We start from the raw sequence: 18,647 nt of genomic DNA, 5'->3' as shown, positions 1-18,647 counted from the left end.
ACCAAAATAAAAACATTAGAAGAGAATGGAAATCGGCATTTACAATGATCTATGTGCTTGTGCGTGCCGCTTGCCTTATACATTTTTTGTGTTGCGTGTATATGTTTTATTCTCTTATGTTATAGTTTTTTTGAAATATTGTCTTTTTTGTTCTTTAATCCATTTTTTTATTTTGTATTTGAATTTATTTTTATTTTCCTCAATTTTTGTTTCAAGTGGAAGACTGTTGAATGCTTTGATTGCGTGGTATTTATGGTGTCGTTGTCCAAAGGTAGTGTTTACCGTCGGAGTTTTTATGTTTTTTTTATACGCTTTTCTGACCGGTCTATTAGTGATATTTTGTGTTTGTTGGGGATTGTTTTTTTGGTCGAAAATGTAGTTTAGTAGAGTTTTAACATATAATTGGCGTATATCAAGTATGTCACAGCTTTTAAATATTTGGTCTGTGTCGGTTATTTAATAAGATAGTTTGTAAGAAAACCCGGAGACACGTTCCTGTAGTGGCGTGCGGTCCATAAAGGCTGAAAAGATATCAAAAATAAAACTAAATACCACGTATTATGACGTGTAAGGCGGTCTGTCACGACGTAGAACAATTTGTACTGCACGTGCGCTCCATTCTCTAATTTTTCCATAATTTTATTATTTCTAGTCACTGTTAGTAGATCCTTGTTTCATTGTAAAACAGTTATTATCATTTTTTAAATGTGAATACTTCACAAGAATTCTAGCTACTCCTAACCGTCTGGAGCCAGTGAGACTATGGTATCCCCAATTTGAGGTGTCATTAGGCTGAAGGTCTTTGGGAGGGGAAGTAGGTGGGGAAGTACCTGGCTGTTCATAATATATGATCACCAAACATGGCTAAACCCATTTCAAGCAACATTTCAATTCTGAATTATGCTTTTTCACCTTACTCGTATTGAGAGTATATTCCACTCTGGAACTTGCAGCAACCATATATCTTATTTAAAATAAATTAATTGTGAAACAACACTAATTAATCAAATACAATTTACTTGCGCACGCCGGATTTAGAAGCCGCGACTTCCAGATTGCTAGACGTGAGCCTTACACCTCTACCACTTAGCCTGATGAATTAAACTTAAAGGGTTTGAAAAAAGAATAACATTAAAATGAAAACTTGTTAAAAATACTATATTTCGGTTGTATGTCTGAAGCTCTAATGAATTCTAGATACAACTAGGATTTACTTTGAATGTAAGTGTCATTTTAAAAATTGTAATTACAATTTCCCGTGATTTTTAGTAGTACAAAATCCCTAATCTCTAAATAGTATAAAACAAAGTCGCCATCCTCGTATGTCTGTTTGTGCGCTTAGTTCTTCTAAACTGCGCCACGAATTTTGATAGGGTTTTCACTATCATTTAGAGAATTTCTTCCGGAAGGTTTATAATATATATACAATACATTCATATTACATTTATATAAAGTAGAGAAAAGTCGATGTTTTGTAATCAAGTCGTAAAAAAATATTATCGGGCGCTTACATTGCTAAACCTTATGAGATACATCAAAATAATGTATTACGTAATTGTGTATCTTAAAAAGACCTATAGAAAGTCCTTGATGGTATATGTCATTCTCCTAAGGATAACCCCCAACAATGCCGGGTACACGTCAGCTAGTAAATAGTATAAAATAAAGTCGCTATCCGCGTCTTTCTGTGCGCTTAGTTCTTCTAAACTACGCAACGAATTTTTATAGGGTGTTCACTATCATTTAGAGAGTTTCTTCCGGAAGGCTTATATGTATATTATACTTAAAGAAAGTAGAGAAAAGTCGATGTTTATCCTAGAATTATTCACAACCTCAAAACTTTACTCCGAATCATTCACAACCCCACGTTACACGGGTACACGTTAGCTAGTTAATAATAAAATGATGTTGCTATGATACTAATGTCATTTAAAATTAAAAATCGGAAAAAAATGTGTTTTTATTCTACGACCGACCTATAGGTACGTATATATGCCGTACTAATATATCGCTGGAATAGATTTTGTGATAGAAATAATGAATGACTTTACAATTCGTGATGTTAGTTTCTCCTTTGTCCACCTGCGCAAAATGTAGATCTGTTCTGGTACCTACTTGATAAAATAAAAATACCGTACTGCTAAATTAAAATCCTATGGTTTTCCTTTTTTACAGCTAACAGCCGTCGGTAGATGAATTTAATGAATAAATTCCATTCTCGTTTCTACGAGAACTCTTGGCATTCCTTTTATGGGGAGGAAAATACCACCCATAACTTTGACATTCCCACGACCTACTGGGGTCTGGGTAGGTATAAAGCTGACCCACTTTTCTCGTAATATTGTGAAAATGTCATAGGTTCTTCATAATATGAGGATTCACAGAACAGTCAATTCCTATAAGTGTGATCTATACAAGTTTGAAAGAAAACATCCGCCAATTTACATAAGACCTTTTGGTTCAGACGCTCTCATTTTTGCAAATAATTCCGTTCAATATTTTCATGGGTTCATAGGTTAAAATTTATCGCAAAAATATTTCAAAATTTTCACAGAATATGTCAAAATTTCCCCAGAATTTACAAAATTTGCCCTAATTTCAAAAATTTGTCATTTTTTCCCTAGATTTTTGTGCATTTTTCCTTTTCCCTAAAAATATTTTTCTCCCCTAGATCTATGGAAATTTCCCTACGCATCGCATCACTAGATCCGTCTCTATCTATATAAAAAGGAGAGAGGAGAGTGTGGCGAGCGGGCGGGCGTGTGAATTTTATGTTTATACAAATCTATTTATTTGTTCCAAGATTGATGAAATTTTTCATCCTCGACCTTCAAAAAAAAGGAAGGTGACTGTATACATGTTACTTTAAAAAACGACCCCTGTACAAACAGAAATTAGATACTTGATGAAATTTTGCACACTTGACGTTAAAAATAAAAGGTAAATTACTGTTTGCACCTTATTTTGAAAAACTTTGCGCTGTAATAATTATTTAAATTTAATTAAATAATTAGGAAATCGAGTGAGACTTTGGCGCCACCTTGTATATATGTATGTGAGAGGATTTCGGTATCAGAAAATAATGTTTCAGTCAATTTCAGTAAAGCTAAGAAAAAAATTATCTTAATATTCACTTTTATTATAAATTAATATTCACTTCTATCGCTCTATATCTTCAGTGGTTATCATTATAATAGTAAACAAATCTATTTGAACGAGTCGGCTGATTACAGTTTGATCAAACGCTGAAACGAAGCGAGGATTGGCGTTAAACGGTCCCCGTTCGAATGTCGAAAATTCATAATGGCGCTATCGTCGATCAAATTTTACTGATGTTGAAAATGCCAGTTATTTCACAAAATTTGAACAATTCATCAAATTTCTAAGTTAATTTTAAGTTGTGTTATTATTTCAGTTCTGTGAAAGAACTGTTCCATAATGACGTAATAACAGATCTTTAATAGAACTTTCATTTTAACTTTGAAAATTGATGAATTGTTCAAATTCTGTGAAAAAATCCGTCATTCCAAAATATGGTTCGAAAAAAATACATTGATGACCTAGTATTAAATTGCAACAAGTCCGAATCTTTTTTTTGAGATAATCATTGTTTTGTTTTTGCGCATGTCTAAATATGTATGGAAAATGTGAAATTTCAACAGTTTTCATTGAAATTTCTACATTTTAAAATAAGTGCACGGACGAAATCAGTCAGTTGGAAGGGGGTGACAGATTACGCTATAAGTTCAAAGAGTTTTATATAACTATATATTGCTCGCCATACAATCCCATACAGACCTGTCACACCTAAAAAGATGGATGTGTTATATGTGTGAGTGCGGCGACGATATGCGTCATGATCTGCTAGCCAGGCTATATTTGAAAATTATGCGACCCCCTCTCCTACCTACTGCAGGCGAATGGGTCAGAACAATTTACAAAGCGCCGTAATTATGCGAATGTTATCTGTCCAAGTGACAGATCCCATAAAAATAAATGATATTCCGCGGCAGTCCCCCAATTGATGACCCTCCTCTTCTGAGGAAGATTATAGCATAATGTGTCACCCCAACATATAATACGTACCGTAATGTACATCTAAATATGTTCATATTTAATAGGTTTTTCGACTACTAAGGAGACAAACATTTTAATTGATTTTGTTGCTGTTTAAAATGGGAAGAGCTCCTTTTGGCGAATCTTTTGATTTCAATCAATTTTTAAAAATCTCAAATTTCTGACAGTGACGGACATATATATATAATGGAGTTATGCCTGTTAGTAAGATCATCTCCAGAAAAGTTCCCACAAAAAAACTCAACACATAAACACGCTACAAGGTTCACAGAAAACTTATTAATCCCAAAAGCAAACAAAACTATATTTCAAAAAGGACCACACTACATGGTCATTAAAGTATATAACAACCTTCCACGTAGCATCAAACAAATAACCGACATACTTAAATTTAAATCATCACTAAAAACTTCTCAACAAATGTCACTACACCTTAAATGAATACCTTACATAAATTAAATACCAATGTTTTTTATTCTTTATTTACATACATTTGTTAACATGTCATTGTTGGGTTATGTAATATAATTTGTATTTGTTGGGTTAGCTGGAAGAAATACGATTTAACCTATAAGCTATACCCTTTGTACTCTGTATTTTTGTGCAATAAATATTTTTTTGAATTTGAATTTGAATTTGATAACCTATATCGTAATTTATAGTTTTTCGGACTTGTTCCCGTTTAATACTGTGCCATCGATATTTTTTGGCCAATAATACTAATTATAACGATAGTAATTAATAGTCAACTTTAGATAGCTCCGTTTGGTGATTCGATCACCTTCCTAACTGTGAATTTGTAATTGAAGGTGTGTGTTTTAAATTACTTATTAAGTTTTCCAAACCATTTTTTGACTTTAGACTAAATAAATGACAGGTTATTTATTATTTAAGGTGTCCAAATTCATTAATGAAACATTATTTTTTTAGATCAATCTGCTAATATGCATTTAACATTTGATGTCGACATCTTAAAAAGACTCGCAAACTCATTCGTAATTCTTATATTTAATGAACTAATTGACTTTTCTCTCTTTGTATTTGTCCAAACGAGTTTAATGAACCACAAAGCCCTCATTTCGGTGTCCCACGACTGATTCTTCTTACCAGTGCAGCTAAAAACGCCGAACTTTGCGCACAAAACCGTTACGGAAGTTATCGCAAAATTATGCAACACTGGGTGTTTCAAAAGTTGCTAACTTACCGATTTAAAATCAATTTTTGACATTTAACCTAAATAATTTTCTACGGATTTTGAATATCTGTACCTTTCGGGTGGCGAAGCTTAATGCCAAATCACTATTTTGATTAATCTTTATAACGAATTGGTGAACATTATGAATACCAAAAAATATGCTTTAGATAAATTGAAGGGTTTCCTGTCGTTTTGCTTGAGTAGAATACAAATAAAAATAAAAAAATTACTCAATAAAAAATATAAATGTAAACCACTAAAAAATATTTTTTTTTAACAGAAATGTATGAACGCGTAAAGGAAATAACAGTATTATAGCTATAGTTCGAAAATGCTTTCTTATAAAATTATTTACAAAATAAATAAAAACCAGTTTTGTGCTTGAAATCGAACGTTTCTAGACTCCGTTTGTTAAGCGATTTTAATGCCTATTACCTACAAGATAAGGTAGATCAAGAATATACACATTTTGACTTTTAGCTTCCTCTTAATATAGTGTGATTATAATAATTTTTAACTTCTCTTAAAAAATAGTGGCACATTTATTTTTCGTTTATAAACAACCTTCTAACTCCGAATACACTGCTTAGGTAATCAATATTTATTTATTTGATTTGACGCCTAGCTGGGCTTTTACATAATGAATATATATTTTTTAATTCGAATAAATATGGAATTACTAATTGAGGTACGTTGTGAGGCAAAAGGTAAAAGGGAGGGGAAGGAGATGAAAAAGAGGAAGTACCCGGCAATTCAGATCACCAAACACGTCTAAAGCCATTTCAAGCAACGTTTCAATTCTTATTTGTGGTTCTACACTACACAATACGTATTCTATTTAACTACTTTCTTTTATTTTTTCTCTACGGAATGCCATAGTGTTAGGCTGTCTCAATGAGATGTTGTATCTCTAAATAGTATGAAACAAAGTCGCTATCCACGTCTGTCTGTTTGTGTGCTTAGTTCTTCTAAACTACGCAACGGATTTTAATAGTTTCACTTAGAGAATTTCTTTCGGAAGGAATATATAATTAATAAATGCTTATTATATTTATAGAAAGTCGATCAACGCCGGGTATACGCCAGCTAGTGTCATTTATAATGTTAAATATTTGAAGTTTCAGTAATCGTTAGTCATTTTGCGACCACCTTGTAAATTTGCGCACCGCACTCGATGGCGATGACTGGACTGTCACACGGATTATTCTTGCTTGCTGGCCGCGTGCAATGCTCGAGCAAGGCACTACTTTTGTACTGGTAGGCTACGGCCAATGGCAGAGGAGAATGGGAAATAAACCCACGTCTTTAGTGTTGTTATGATTTCTACAAGTCGGTGGTGCTAAGTTCCAGTGAGAGTGTGTTCAATATTCAGTTTTTACCATCGTTTACAGTAGTTTTACAATTTAAAATACTTTTGCAATGCTCTATATAGGAAAAGTCATGTTTTTATCAAAGATGTGTTAATTTTTGACCATCGTTTTACCATAGTCTGGAAAAGTTTGACCATAGTTTTAATGAAGTAGAAATGCGTGTTTCTGTTGCTTTTTGCAATATCAGTGGTGCCTTAATAAACTGAATAGAATTTGACTAACAGTTTTAAGCAATTAAAGTAGGAAAAATGAATAAAAAATCACATTTATGTTATTTCTATCAAACCCTCGATTCTGTAGAGCTCGACCCTAGTTTTAGCGTAGTTTTACAGAGTACCCTTGGCCTATTATTAATTAATTTGTACAGAACACCGGGATTACAAATTCATATAGGTATCCATCAATTTTCTGTTTGTTGTTTTTTTTAATCAAAACCGGTAATGCCAGAAAGTTTATTGAATTCGACGATAGTTTTGCCGTATTTCGTTAGTTCGTTTGCCATAGTTTTACGTGGAAATTCGCCTAGTTTTACAATATTTGTAATATAATTTCGCCAAGGTTCTACGTAATCTATTGATATTACAGTATAATGGATGTAAAATTCGACCTTCCGTTGGTTATATATCTTGACTAACTAGAGTCTGTTGAATTTGGACATAGTTCTAACACAGTGCTATAATACTTTTGTCATAGTTTTGCGTGATGTTTATAAAAGGAATTAGAATACAGGAAGCAAAAATAAATTGATTTTTTTAAATTATTTTGATCAAAGCCCGTTATTGCCAGTTTCGCGCATTTTACTGTAATTTAATCATTATTTAGCAACAATCGGTAATCGATGCATTTACTTGTGCCTACGTGCGTATTATACATATGGGGAAATGGATCCATGATATTTCATCTAAATGAAAATTCAACACACATTTAAAAAGTGATATAGAGTTATTAAAAGTGATGAAACAAAAAATAGGTTTAATACTTACCTATGTAACCTAGTTTTTGTTTCATCACTTTTCATGACTTTATATCACTTTTTGTAGGTGTGTTGAATTGTCATTTCGATGACATACCCGGTCACCGGGGAAATGAATGATTATTTTACAGGTAAACGGTCAGCACTCAAAAATACACACTTTGTCGTCTGTTGTGATATGATTTATCTGTAAATTCTATACGGGTAGTTAGAAAAACGTGTAATGTTTGCAGTGAAAAAGGTCTAAGTCTGTAAGTTTTTAAGTTCTACATTGTATCCGTTTTCGAGTAGATCGAGTCCGAAATTGAAATTTTTTAGCTAAATTAAAAACAAAGTCACTATCAGCTTTTTATTTTCTTTTAAAATGTTTAAAATTTAGTTTCCCAATAAAGTGAAAAGTTTAAAAAAATCGAAATACCGATTTTTTTTGTTTGTTTGTATTATCTATACTAATTGAAGTAGATTCACTAGTTTCCCGCTTATACCACTAGTTTCCGTACGCCGTCTATATGAAAGGGTTCCATGCTAACTCAACACAGTGACTATTCAACACACTTTTAAAAAGCGATACAAAGGCATTAAAAACGATGACAAATTATTTTTTTTAACCTAACCTAACCTACTAAACCCAGTTAATAAAGTTTTTGTTTCATCACTTTCCATGACTTTTTAAAGATGTGATCAATTATCATTTTGATGATTTATCCGGTCACCATATGAAATAACGTACTCGAATTTAAGATCAATCGTTCGAAAATGCCTTCACTGGTTTTCAAAATGCACCTTTTACAGATATTACGTTATTTCATACATTTAAAAGATTTACAGTGCAAGCATTTTCGTTACTAGAAACTCACACATTTCCTAACTACCCCTTATAGAATTTACAGATAAATTATTTGTAGTTTTGATTGAGTTACCGATCACAAAATAATGTTCAGGTCTATTTTTTTTAGTGAGGAACGGCTACGCGGCCTTATTAGGATTTGGGGCCAAAATACCCAACCAAACTGAATAACATAGCATTTATATAGCGCAGTTTAGTGCCATTTCACTTCAAGTGCGCTTGCTTTTTTATTTATTCGGGTTTGAAATTATAAAATATATGCCATTAAAGAATTTAATTTTTCAAATTTTTGTAGGCAACTTTGGCAATTATTTGCGAGTTATAGCAAAATTACTTTTATATCTACTATGAAAATATATAGAAATTTAAAATAAAATAATAAAAAATGATTAAAAAAGCATTTTGATGGGTGTAAATTTAAATAACAATAACCTCTACTGGAGCGACCACGCGAAATAAATAATTTTGCCTCGATTGCTCGAGATATCCAGACGATAATTTTTTTAATTTTTCGCCAACATTAAAAAAAACATAACATAGAATTTTTACATGGAGTCATACAAACTTGTTATAGTGCTATATAGCCAATGAGTTAACCTGTATTTTACCGTTTGTTTCATTTTTGTAGGATGTGAGATCAAGAGATAATTTGCAATTTTTTTCAATAAAGCAATCGGAGGCATTTAAATTGGCGCATTTATATTACCAAAAGCAATCCAGTGGATAAATAACCTATTTACTTTCAAACATAGACACAAATTTCTCGTCAATAAATAAAAAAAATTCTACCCATTTTCTTTTACACTTAGCATCAATATTCGGTATAAATACGTAGGCTATATTATAATATGAAATAATATATACAGAGAAGATAAAATAGCACAAACCGCTACTTCTGACACACCTCTCTCTTGTCTCCATGTCTCACCCGTCACCACCCGCCGGCCGTAGCGGGAGGCACTCTTGGACACACTGATCCATAATTTCACTCACCCCTCATACGTTTTTCCTTTCTAGAAATTCCTCTCCTTCCTTTCCCTAAAAAGACCCGCCACAAAGCATCTTCAAAGATGACATAGTCCATGAAAATAATTATTTTCCCCAGGGCGTCCTGTGTAAAAAAATCTTCTAATTAATAATATTATGCCGACGTTTGTCGCGAGACCCGACCGTTCTCATTAATTAATTGTTTGTTTCACTTGATCGTGCCGTGTCCGTGCTATTGTACATTGTTTTCATACCCGTGGCGTGCATTCCTTGTTAATTATTTCAATACATATTGTTACGTCATTTCACAGTATGAATCATTGTTTTATACGATTTGTTTCGAAGCAATTAAATAATCTGGAATATACCATCACGTGATGAACTCCGTAGTTCTGTATTCATTATTATACAAAAGCGTACAAACCAACCATCTCAACCAATTTTAAACATTACGATACGATACGATACGATTGTACCAACCCAACCAGGAGCGCTCCTGTCCCGGTGCTACCGGAAAATCAGGGGGTACTGATTTTTTAGAATTTCGGAAAGCTCTGAGCGTCGGAAGGAGGTTGGAGTTAAATCGACCGGTATACAGGTCAATTTAACTAATAAGCCAATATTGGAATTTAAAATGGGCAGGAATAAAAGAATTGATAAAGCGTTTTTATTTCCTCTTCTTTCTTCTGTTTTCTTTCGTCTTGCCTCTTCTCGGCTCTTCTTGAATCTTCTTTTCTACTCTTGGCTCTTCTTACCTGTTTTTAATATTCTTGTTCCTTCTTGTCTCTTCTTGCCTCTTATCACTCCCCTTGGCACTTCTACCGTGTTCCTCCTTCCCTTTCTGTTTATTCTGTTGAGTTACTATTATCCGATGGAGAAAAAAAAACGTATCTTTTTCTGAATTTACTGTTTCAATATTTCGTTTAAAATTCGCTAATATTATCTTCAATAATTAAATATTACAATTTGAGATTTTACTCATTAAGTTATTATTAAAAAAATGTAACTGGTTCATTCGGGAGATCAATTGAAAGCACTTTAATATTTAAATTTTGAAATAACATTATTTTGTTGTGCGTTGCCTTAATTTTCGTTCTAAAATTTTAACACACTTTTTACGTGGTACACGGAGGAAAATGAGTTATTCTAATTTATTAAGAATCTCTTCAAATTATCAGTACTCCGGTTAAAACCGGATTGCAGGCCGGGTATCTGAATATCATTACATTTTGTAAATATACACAAAATGGGAATACGCCTTGTAAGCACACTTTATTTTAAAAACACTTTGTTATAGTTAGAAAATATTGAGAAGTAAGTATTTCAGTTTTCGGAAATGGATGGTTCACTTGGCAGTAAACCAAAATATAAACCTGTGATCCTAAAATTTGTTCTTAGGTTCTTAGTGTGGGTTTGATAATAAAAAACTAGCCTAAATTCTTTTTTAAATTTAGTAAGTCAAAACATTGCGTGACGAAAATACGTTAAATTATTAGTTTTTTTTACGAAATAACTACTAAAATGCATTATTTTCCATTTTTAGAAACTGGAATATTTACTTGTCATTATAATCTTACTGATACAGAGTGTCCTATTTTCTGTATATTTACTGTTTTTTAATTATTTACATTTATAACTCACGCAAAACCTGTTTCTTTGTTAGTGCGTACATAAAGAACGACTTATTCATTTACTATTTTTATAGCGCAAAAAACTAGCTGTCTAGGTAGTGAGAGCAAGTGAAAATGATCGAGTTATACATTAATTTAATTTGATTCCTAGCTTAGAGCAGTTAGTTATCTGTGTAACAAGTGAAAGTGATCCGCTATAACATGGCCTGGAAACGTTTCGACAATATGGAGTACGTATTATGTGTTTGTTATGTGGTGTATTTGTATTGGTTTTTTTAGATAACGTCTAATCGATTATGTTAACCCTAAATGCCCGAGTGTGACGTTTTAAAGGTTATTGGTAAAATGATCGTAATCAAAACGATCTTATACAAAATGATCATAATCAAATGATCGTGAACAAAATGATCTTAGGCAAATAATAAGCAAATTATTGCAAGTAAATAATACGATCGAATGGTAATTAACGGTAATTTACGATTAAATGCGCTTACGATCAAATAATAATTACGATCTTTTTACATACGATATTTTTTTACCATCTTTTAACATACGATATTTTTGCTCACGTTCTTTTTACATGCGATCTTTTTGCTAACGACCTTTTCACACACGATATTTTTTTGCCATCTTTTTACATATGATATTTTTGCTTACCATCTTTTTGCTTACGATCTTTTTACATACGATCTTTTTGATTACGGTATTTTTGCTTACGATCTTTTTACATACGATCTTTTTCCATAAGATTTTTTTGCTTACGATCTTTTTACATGCGATCTTTTTGCTAACGATCTTTTACATAGATACGATATTTTTGCTTACGATCTTTTTACTCACGATATTTTTTTGCCATCTTTTTACGTACGATATTTTTGCTTACCATCTTTTTGCTTACGAACTTTTTACATACGATTTTTTTGATTACGATCAAAACGTCGGTTACCCATTTTATAACATTCACGGCAGAACAGATGTTCTAGCACAGCGTAGCATGACAACAGGAATGGTCCCATTGAATGAAATTACCAAAACAGTGGATATTTACATTTAATTACCTCTTAAACGGCACTTTAACCTCAAGGATACGTTTAAAAATATATTTTTTAATATAACTAGTTATTCTGAGGAAATTGAATGTGGTAGATTACATGTATACTATTTTCAATTTAATTTACAAAAACATCATTTTGCAAAAAAAAAACTAATTATCACGCAAATAAAATCAGATTGCGCATGGTGAATGTTTAACTTTAAAACTTTTTTTATATGACTACTCGTATTTGTCCAACTGGATAAATAATCTCTCGCATAAATAAAAAAAAACATTGACTAGTTTTTAAGGGTTTCGATTCTAGTATAACATTTTTTTCTAACTTTTCTTGTACAATTTGCCATATTTTGTTGCGTTTCGACATTCAAATATTACATCAATATTAAATTTCAAAGCTCATGATAAAAATCACGTTGCGGACCTCGCTGAAAAAAATCACTCGCCATGCGTCAGGAGATCGAACATAACCATAATTATAAAAAATAAAACTATTTAAATGTTGCCTTTGTAAATGTAAAATAAAAAAATCTAATAAATAAGAAATCCGCGTCCAGAAACGATAAAAAATTAACTCTTAAAAAATAAATAATAAAATAAAATAATAGTGTTTGCTTGAACCTTGGGGGTTATTCATGCAGATTAAGAATGGCTAATGGGAATCAACCGAGCCTAATGGTTTACCTTGAAATTACAATGTAATATTTATGTAATGATGTGTAATTATGAATTGCAAAATTTTATCAGTTAATTTTTTTTGTTTGTTTTACCTTCAGCGTTTTGGAGTCATATGACTTGGCGACCATATTTTATAAAAGTTCTAGCGGACCCCGCAATGCTTCGCTATTGGTAATGTATTTCTCGGGCGCCTCCGACTTCTTACACCATTCACTACTGCATACCACAATGTTACTGTTAAAAAACTGGATTACATCGACTCCGTATCTCATTCAGGTGCAGAGATATTGCGTTAAGTATTCCTCGGGCGTCCCCGACTTTTTCTACCATTTAAACCACTCTCTAAACACGCCTTGCACTAATAAGAACAAACTTTGAAATTTTCAGCGATATTGGTGTAGAACTTTCGGAGATTTAAGATTTTGAACAAACAAACATTAACATTTTTATTTATGTAATAATAAATAATTTAATATAAATATATATATATATATATGTAGATGAATTTTTATGTTTTTTTCTTTCATGTGGAAATAAAATACGTAATTTTGGGAAGTTAAAAAGAGAAATAATTATTTTTCCCAGTTTGCCTCAAATATTTATACTGGATGCCACGAATAAAATTCCAAAAATAACCGACTGAATAATTAATATTTCGCGCTGCTAACGTAAACATTCTGTTCAACATAGATTTTATTTTTATTTTATGAACGAGATAAAAAGTGATGTTACAGTTTTCTTACAAATTCCCTAAATAGAACGAATGTGTTTTCAAAATATCGAGTACTCTCAATTTTTCTTCTTTTTAGTAAAAAATTAAGTCAACGTTTGGTAAGCGTTTTTTACAACATTTTTTTAGCAGGAATATTATATTATTTCGGATTAATAATGTTTATTTAAATATATACACTGGAAAGATAATTTTATCTAGTTTCTAAAACAGTTTTTGTTTTTGCGGAAAATTAAAAAAATAAGACGAATGTAGCACATTTTAAATATATATAAAACAATACAAATTTAACAAAACTGTTGAAAGAACTAAAGGGTTAATTTGAAAGAATTTTTTTTCGAAAGATATTTATTCAATAAATATAAGTAATTACAACCTTTTTTGCTAGTTTAGTTTTATTTTATTTTTAATTGATTATTTTCTGTTTAAGTTTTCAGCATACTTTTAAGTGTAATTTTTCAACATTTGTCATGTAATAGAATTCTAATTTGCTTAATGGGCCTTGTATTTGTGTAAAATAAATATATTTATAAGAATGTATTATTATATCATATATAACTGTCTAATGAAAAATCTAAAACGAATAAAGCTGTCCGACAGAAGATTGGTTTCTATTTGAAGTCATTTCAATTTTTAAAATCATAAATTTCCTTATTAACAGCCATACGGTAAATAATTTCATTTCATGTTCCTAATATAGTTACACGAACCAAAAATATCTTAACGATAAAGTCAATACCAATTCATTTATAATCTCCCTTATACCTTGTTTTCACAGTTTAGCTAATCAATATGCAGAAATAGCAGATATTTTTAATAGCACCGATAGAACATTTCACATATTCTTTGAAAACAGTTATTACTTTATATTTTGTTTTCTGTAGCCTGAAATTTTAATTAATTTAAATAATATTAGTAGATATGTTTACACCATATAAAATTGTTTTGTAAAAAACTTTTATTCTGTATATAAATGTACATTTTATTTATTTGTTTATTTGCAAAAACAGTATAAACCAGAACATTGCAATATCGATAATTAAAATTTACAAAAAAGTGAATAATAAATACATTTACACAAGTGGGACAAAGAAAAAGTTTCAAATTTAGGTTTACAATGTTGAGTCTTGAATAATAATATTTCACGTTTAAATACGTTGTAGGACATGTGGAAAATATCCACATTTCCTGTGAGGCAGTTAATTAACCTAGTGATTCTTCCAAAGGGCATCACCATTGGTAAGTTAGTTCTGCGCTTGGGAAGAATCAAAAGCCTGTGTTGGCAGCCTCGCGCAAAATTATCCAGGACAAAGAATCCTATTTTAGCCAGAATGTCTGGTATTGATACTAAACCGTTTAGAAGCTTATACGCCATCAGGAGTAATGCAACATCCCTTCTGGAACTAAGGCTGCATACACCCAGCATTTCCAAGATAAATGAAGATAAATTCCCAATTTGACCTGGTTCCACTGTCCAGAGCCAGTGGGACTATGGTATCCCCAATCGGAGTATGTTTTGAGGCTGAGGGATGTGGAGAAAGGAAGGAGATGGGTACGAAGAAGGTTGAAAACACTGATAATAAAATAAAATAACTTAATTAACATATTTGATGATTGCTTTGCTTCAGATCCGTCCAAAATGAAGCAGCAGTATCGCACCGTATTATCATCAATGGCATGACATGCCAGTCATGTGTCAACTCCATCCAGTCTGGGGTGTCCAACATCGCAGGCGTCCTCTCCGTCAGGGTAAGTGGTGCCGTTTATGTTTACAGATAAAATCTTTTAAATTGCAGAGCAACATTATTTTATCCTGCAAAGTCCCAATCATTTGGTTCATTTTCAACAAAAGCTTACAATGTTGTGAGATGTGAATTGCTTTTTGTGTGTTAAAAAACAACGAGGTTCTCAAAATCCTCAGTCCAATATAACAATATTCAATAAATAAAAATACATTTTTGTTAATACCATACTTGATAAAGTGACTCTTTGATTTTTGTTAATAGTTCGACACTGCAATTGCAGTGCTTCGTGATATTCTTGGGCACAATTCTTCAACACTTCAAATGCAGGTTGAAGAAGCTCCTAGGGGTTAATGTGGGTCTTGAAAGAACCGGATGAAATGAGGGAAGAAAGGCAGATACTTAGTTTTATTTTGGCCATATAAAACTTATGTACAAACTGATTAAATGTAAACTGTCATTTCCTGAAAATTAATGAATAAATAAATAAATAATATTAGAATACTTGCGTGTTCCTGGCTACCCGGGATATTCGGGTTTGGTTCGTTTACTTCCTCAAAATAAAGAACTCGAGTGAAAAATATTGTGGCTTTAAAAATATGTATATTCATATAGATCAATTAATGCTGATTCTGAATAAGTTTTATTAATTACATGTAGAATTTATAAATCATCCTTTAAAAACTAATACCAGTAGATTACTCTACACATGTAACAATGTATTCTCATGCAATCTAGATCATTTGTGAATGGGTGTTTTTATTTAGCCTTCTGAGGCCAGTGTTACTATGGCATCGCAATCAGGATATATTGTGAGGCTAAAGGTAGTGGGGAGGGGAAGGTGTTGGGGAAGAGGGAGGTGAGGCTATTCAGATGTGGTTAACAAACTCAGCTAAAGCCATTTCAAGCAACATTTAGATTCTGAATGGTGGTCTTTCACCAGGGTGATACCGAAAGTATCTACCGCTCTGGAACGTGCCGTAAATTCCGTTCTTGTGTCTGATAATATATCAACTACCAAATATATTTTGATAAAATTAAAACGATATTACATGCATTAGAAAAATATGAAAAAAATATATTTAACAGCAGCCGGGATTCGAACTCTAAATCTTCAATTGTCAGCAGATGTCATAACCAATTTTCAGTCTTAACATTTTGTATTTCTCTCCTCCGCAACATACTTCTTGAAATAATTAGTATTTCTTTTCTATAAAAGTTGTCCATTTTGTAAACATATATTTTTTGATGGTATGTCTTCTATTTCTTCAGGTGGAATTGTCAGAGAACGCCGGCTATGTCTTGCTAGAGCCCTCCCTGACCAATGTGGCGGACGTGGTGGCCGCCATAGAGGACATGGGCTTTGTGGCAGCCCTGGACACCGGCAGAGGCCCCCTGAGGTGTCAGATCGCTGTTGAGGGCATGACGTGCCAATCTTGCGTCAGGAATATCCAAGGTAAAATTTTGTGACAACCCTGGCTTGATTTATTTCAATGTCGTATCGCACACGATTTTCGACTAGAAAAGAATACCCTTGGAGCCTCTGATATTTTGCAATGCAGGTGGGAAATATGTTCACATTACATTCATTTTCCAGATAAATTCGCCAATTTTGGACATACTTCAAAATAAAATACTGTTTTTAAAAGCAGATGAAAGACTCGGTTCAGTTTTTAGTATTACAAACCAACATATCGTCGCTGGGCGCGTAATACCCCCGATGTGAAAAAAATTCAGTTTTACAGATTGAAAAACCCCTTATTTGAGCATGAAAATGACGGTAGACTTCTGTTTCTTTTTATTTATTGTGTACATTAACAATCATTAATAGTATAAATAAATATCATTAAGAGGTTATTTAACATCTAATGTTGAATAGATAGGGTCCCATTAGCTCCCTGTTAAATATGACCGAAGGAGATAGGGTCCCATAAGCTCAGTTGTAGAGCGGTGCCCCGTCAAGGCAAGGGACCTGGGTTCGTTTCCTAGATGTGACCGTATCCTTTTCTAATTTTTCTGTTTCAGATTTTCGTTTAGGAATCGCTAATAATGTCTTCAATAATTAAATATTATAAAAGTTATTGCACATTTTTTTCGGAATATATATAAAAAAAATATTTATTAAAAAATTTGCAAGCCTTGACAATTATTTTTCAAATGCTAAAGTTGATTCATAAAATTATTTCAAAGTTTTCAGGAGCATCTATGGTAAATTTTTGAATGTAAACTGAAAGCGTGGTGTTCTCTCTTTCTAAAACTATTTAAATCACGTATCTCACCGTAATACGAAATGAGACAGCATGAATTTTATGAATCCGGTTTACGAGAAGTATGTCCCAAAATTGCTCTAGAGGTTAAACTGTTTATATTTGCAGACACAATCAGGGGCAAGCCCGGCATAGTGGCCATCACAGTGAGCCTGGCGGACAACAAGGCCACGGTGGATTATGATGGCGGTAAAACCAATGCAGCCGAAATATCCTCGTGGATATACGACGTCGGATTTGATACCAGTATAATAAACCACGATGATACTCAAGGTAGGTTTCACCCCCATGAGATTTGTTATTGCAAGGTTCATTAAAATTACTTAAAAGCAAGATTAGCTACCTAACTAACCAACCACAGCGCCGTTTCTGCAGAAATGGTCTGTTACACAATTCTGTCTTGACACATACGTGCATTGTCTCACACATACTCCTTTGTTATTCTGACTCAAATATGTGATTCACGGTGACCGGGTATATCATCAAAATGACAATTCATCACACTTCCAAAAAGTGATATAGAGTCATGAGAAGTGATGAAACAAAAACTAGGTTAAATAGGTAACAATTAAACCTAGTTTTTTTTAACACTTTTAATGACTCTATATCACGTTTTAAAGTTATGTTGAATTTTCATTTTGATGAAATATCATGGAACCAATTGTGTCATACAAAGTTTTTATGCTGTATTTGTTTAAAAAATGTGCAAATTTTAAATGGAGGAATATTTTGTCAGTTGCTTGTTGATAACACAAATTACCATTTAAGGGCTTTTCGCAGAGTGAATCACGGTCAGAACTATCACTAACTACCTGATACTACCTAGTACCTAGACTACATAGATACTACGTCAGCTAGCACAAAGACAATTCATCTACATGACTCCCAAAACTTCTCCCTGATAACTTAAAAACAGAAACCCAACCCCATACTTTCAAAACACAAATGACGCTACAACACCCATTCATACTACACTCTAACCACCTATCTCTAATCTCCCTTCATACACGCCCCTGAGGTGATGTCTCACAAAAGCGGCGCTATATAAATTAGCCAAGAATAAATAAATAAATCTCTCACATTCCTTATCAAATTTTCT

The 18,647-nt window shown here is 32.4% G+C and overlaps 1 protein-coding gene across 4 annotated transcripts in view; it reads left to right on the top strand.

Moving 5' to 3' along the window:
• Window positions 1–18,647, top strand: part of ATP7 (copper-transporting ATPase 1) — a 91,060-nt gene that overhangs the window by 46,355 nt on the left and 26,058 nt on the right. For 3 of the 4 annotated variants that reach the window (XM_089648459.1, XM_089648457.1, XM_089648456.1), the window contains exons 3-5: window positions 15,168–15,288; window positions 16,554–16,737; window positions 17,657–17,821. In XM_089648459.1, the coding sequence (XP_089504585.1) occupies window positions 15,168–15,288; window positions 16,554–16,737; window positions 17,657–17,821 (470 nt within the window). Of the gene's footprint in view, window positions 1–6,575; window positions 6,628–11,154; window positions 11,311–15,167; window positions 15,289–16,553; window positions 16,738–17,656; window positions 17,822–18,647 lie in introns of those variants that run through there. The other variant, XM_089648458.1, reaches the window with a different exon arrangement.

This window comes from Hesperophylax consimilis, chromosome 27, assembly GCF_061612785.1.
Source record: "Hesperophylax consimilis isolate HC1 chromosome 27, BYU_Hcon_1.0, whole genome shotgun sequence".
Classification (NCBI taxonomy): Eukaryota; Metazoa; Arthropoda; class Insecta; order Trichoptera; family Limnephilidae; genus Hesperophylax; species Hesperophylax consimilis.
Note: the sequence above shows the minus strand (reverse complement) of the source record. Positions and strands in the feature narration are given on the sequence as shown.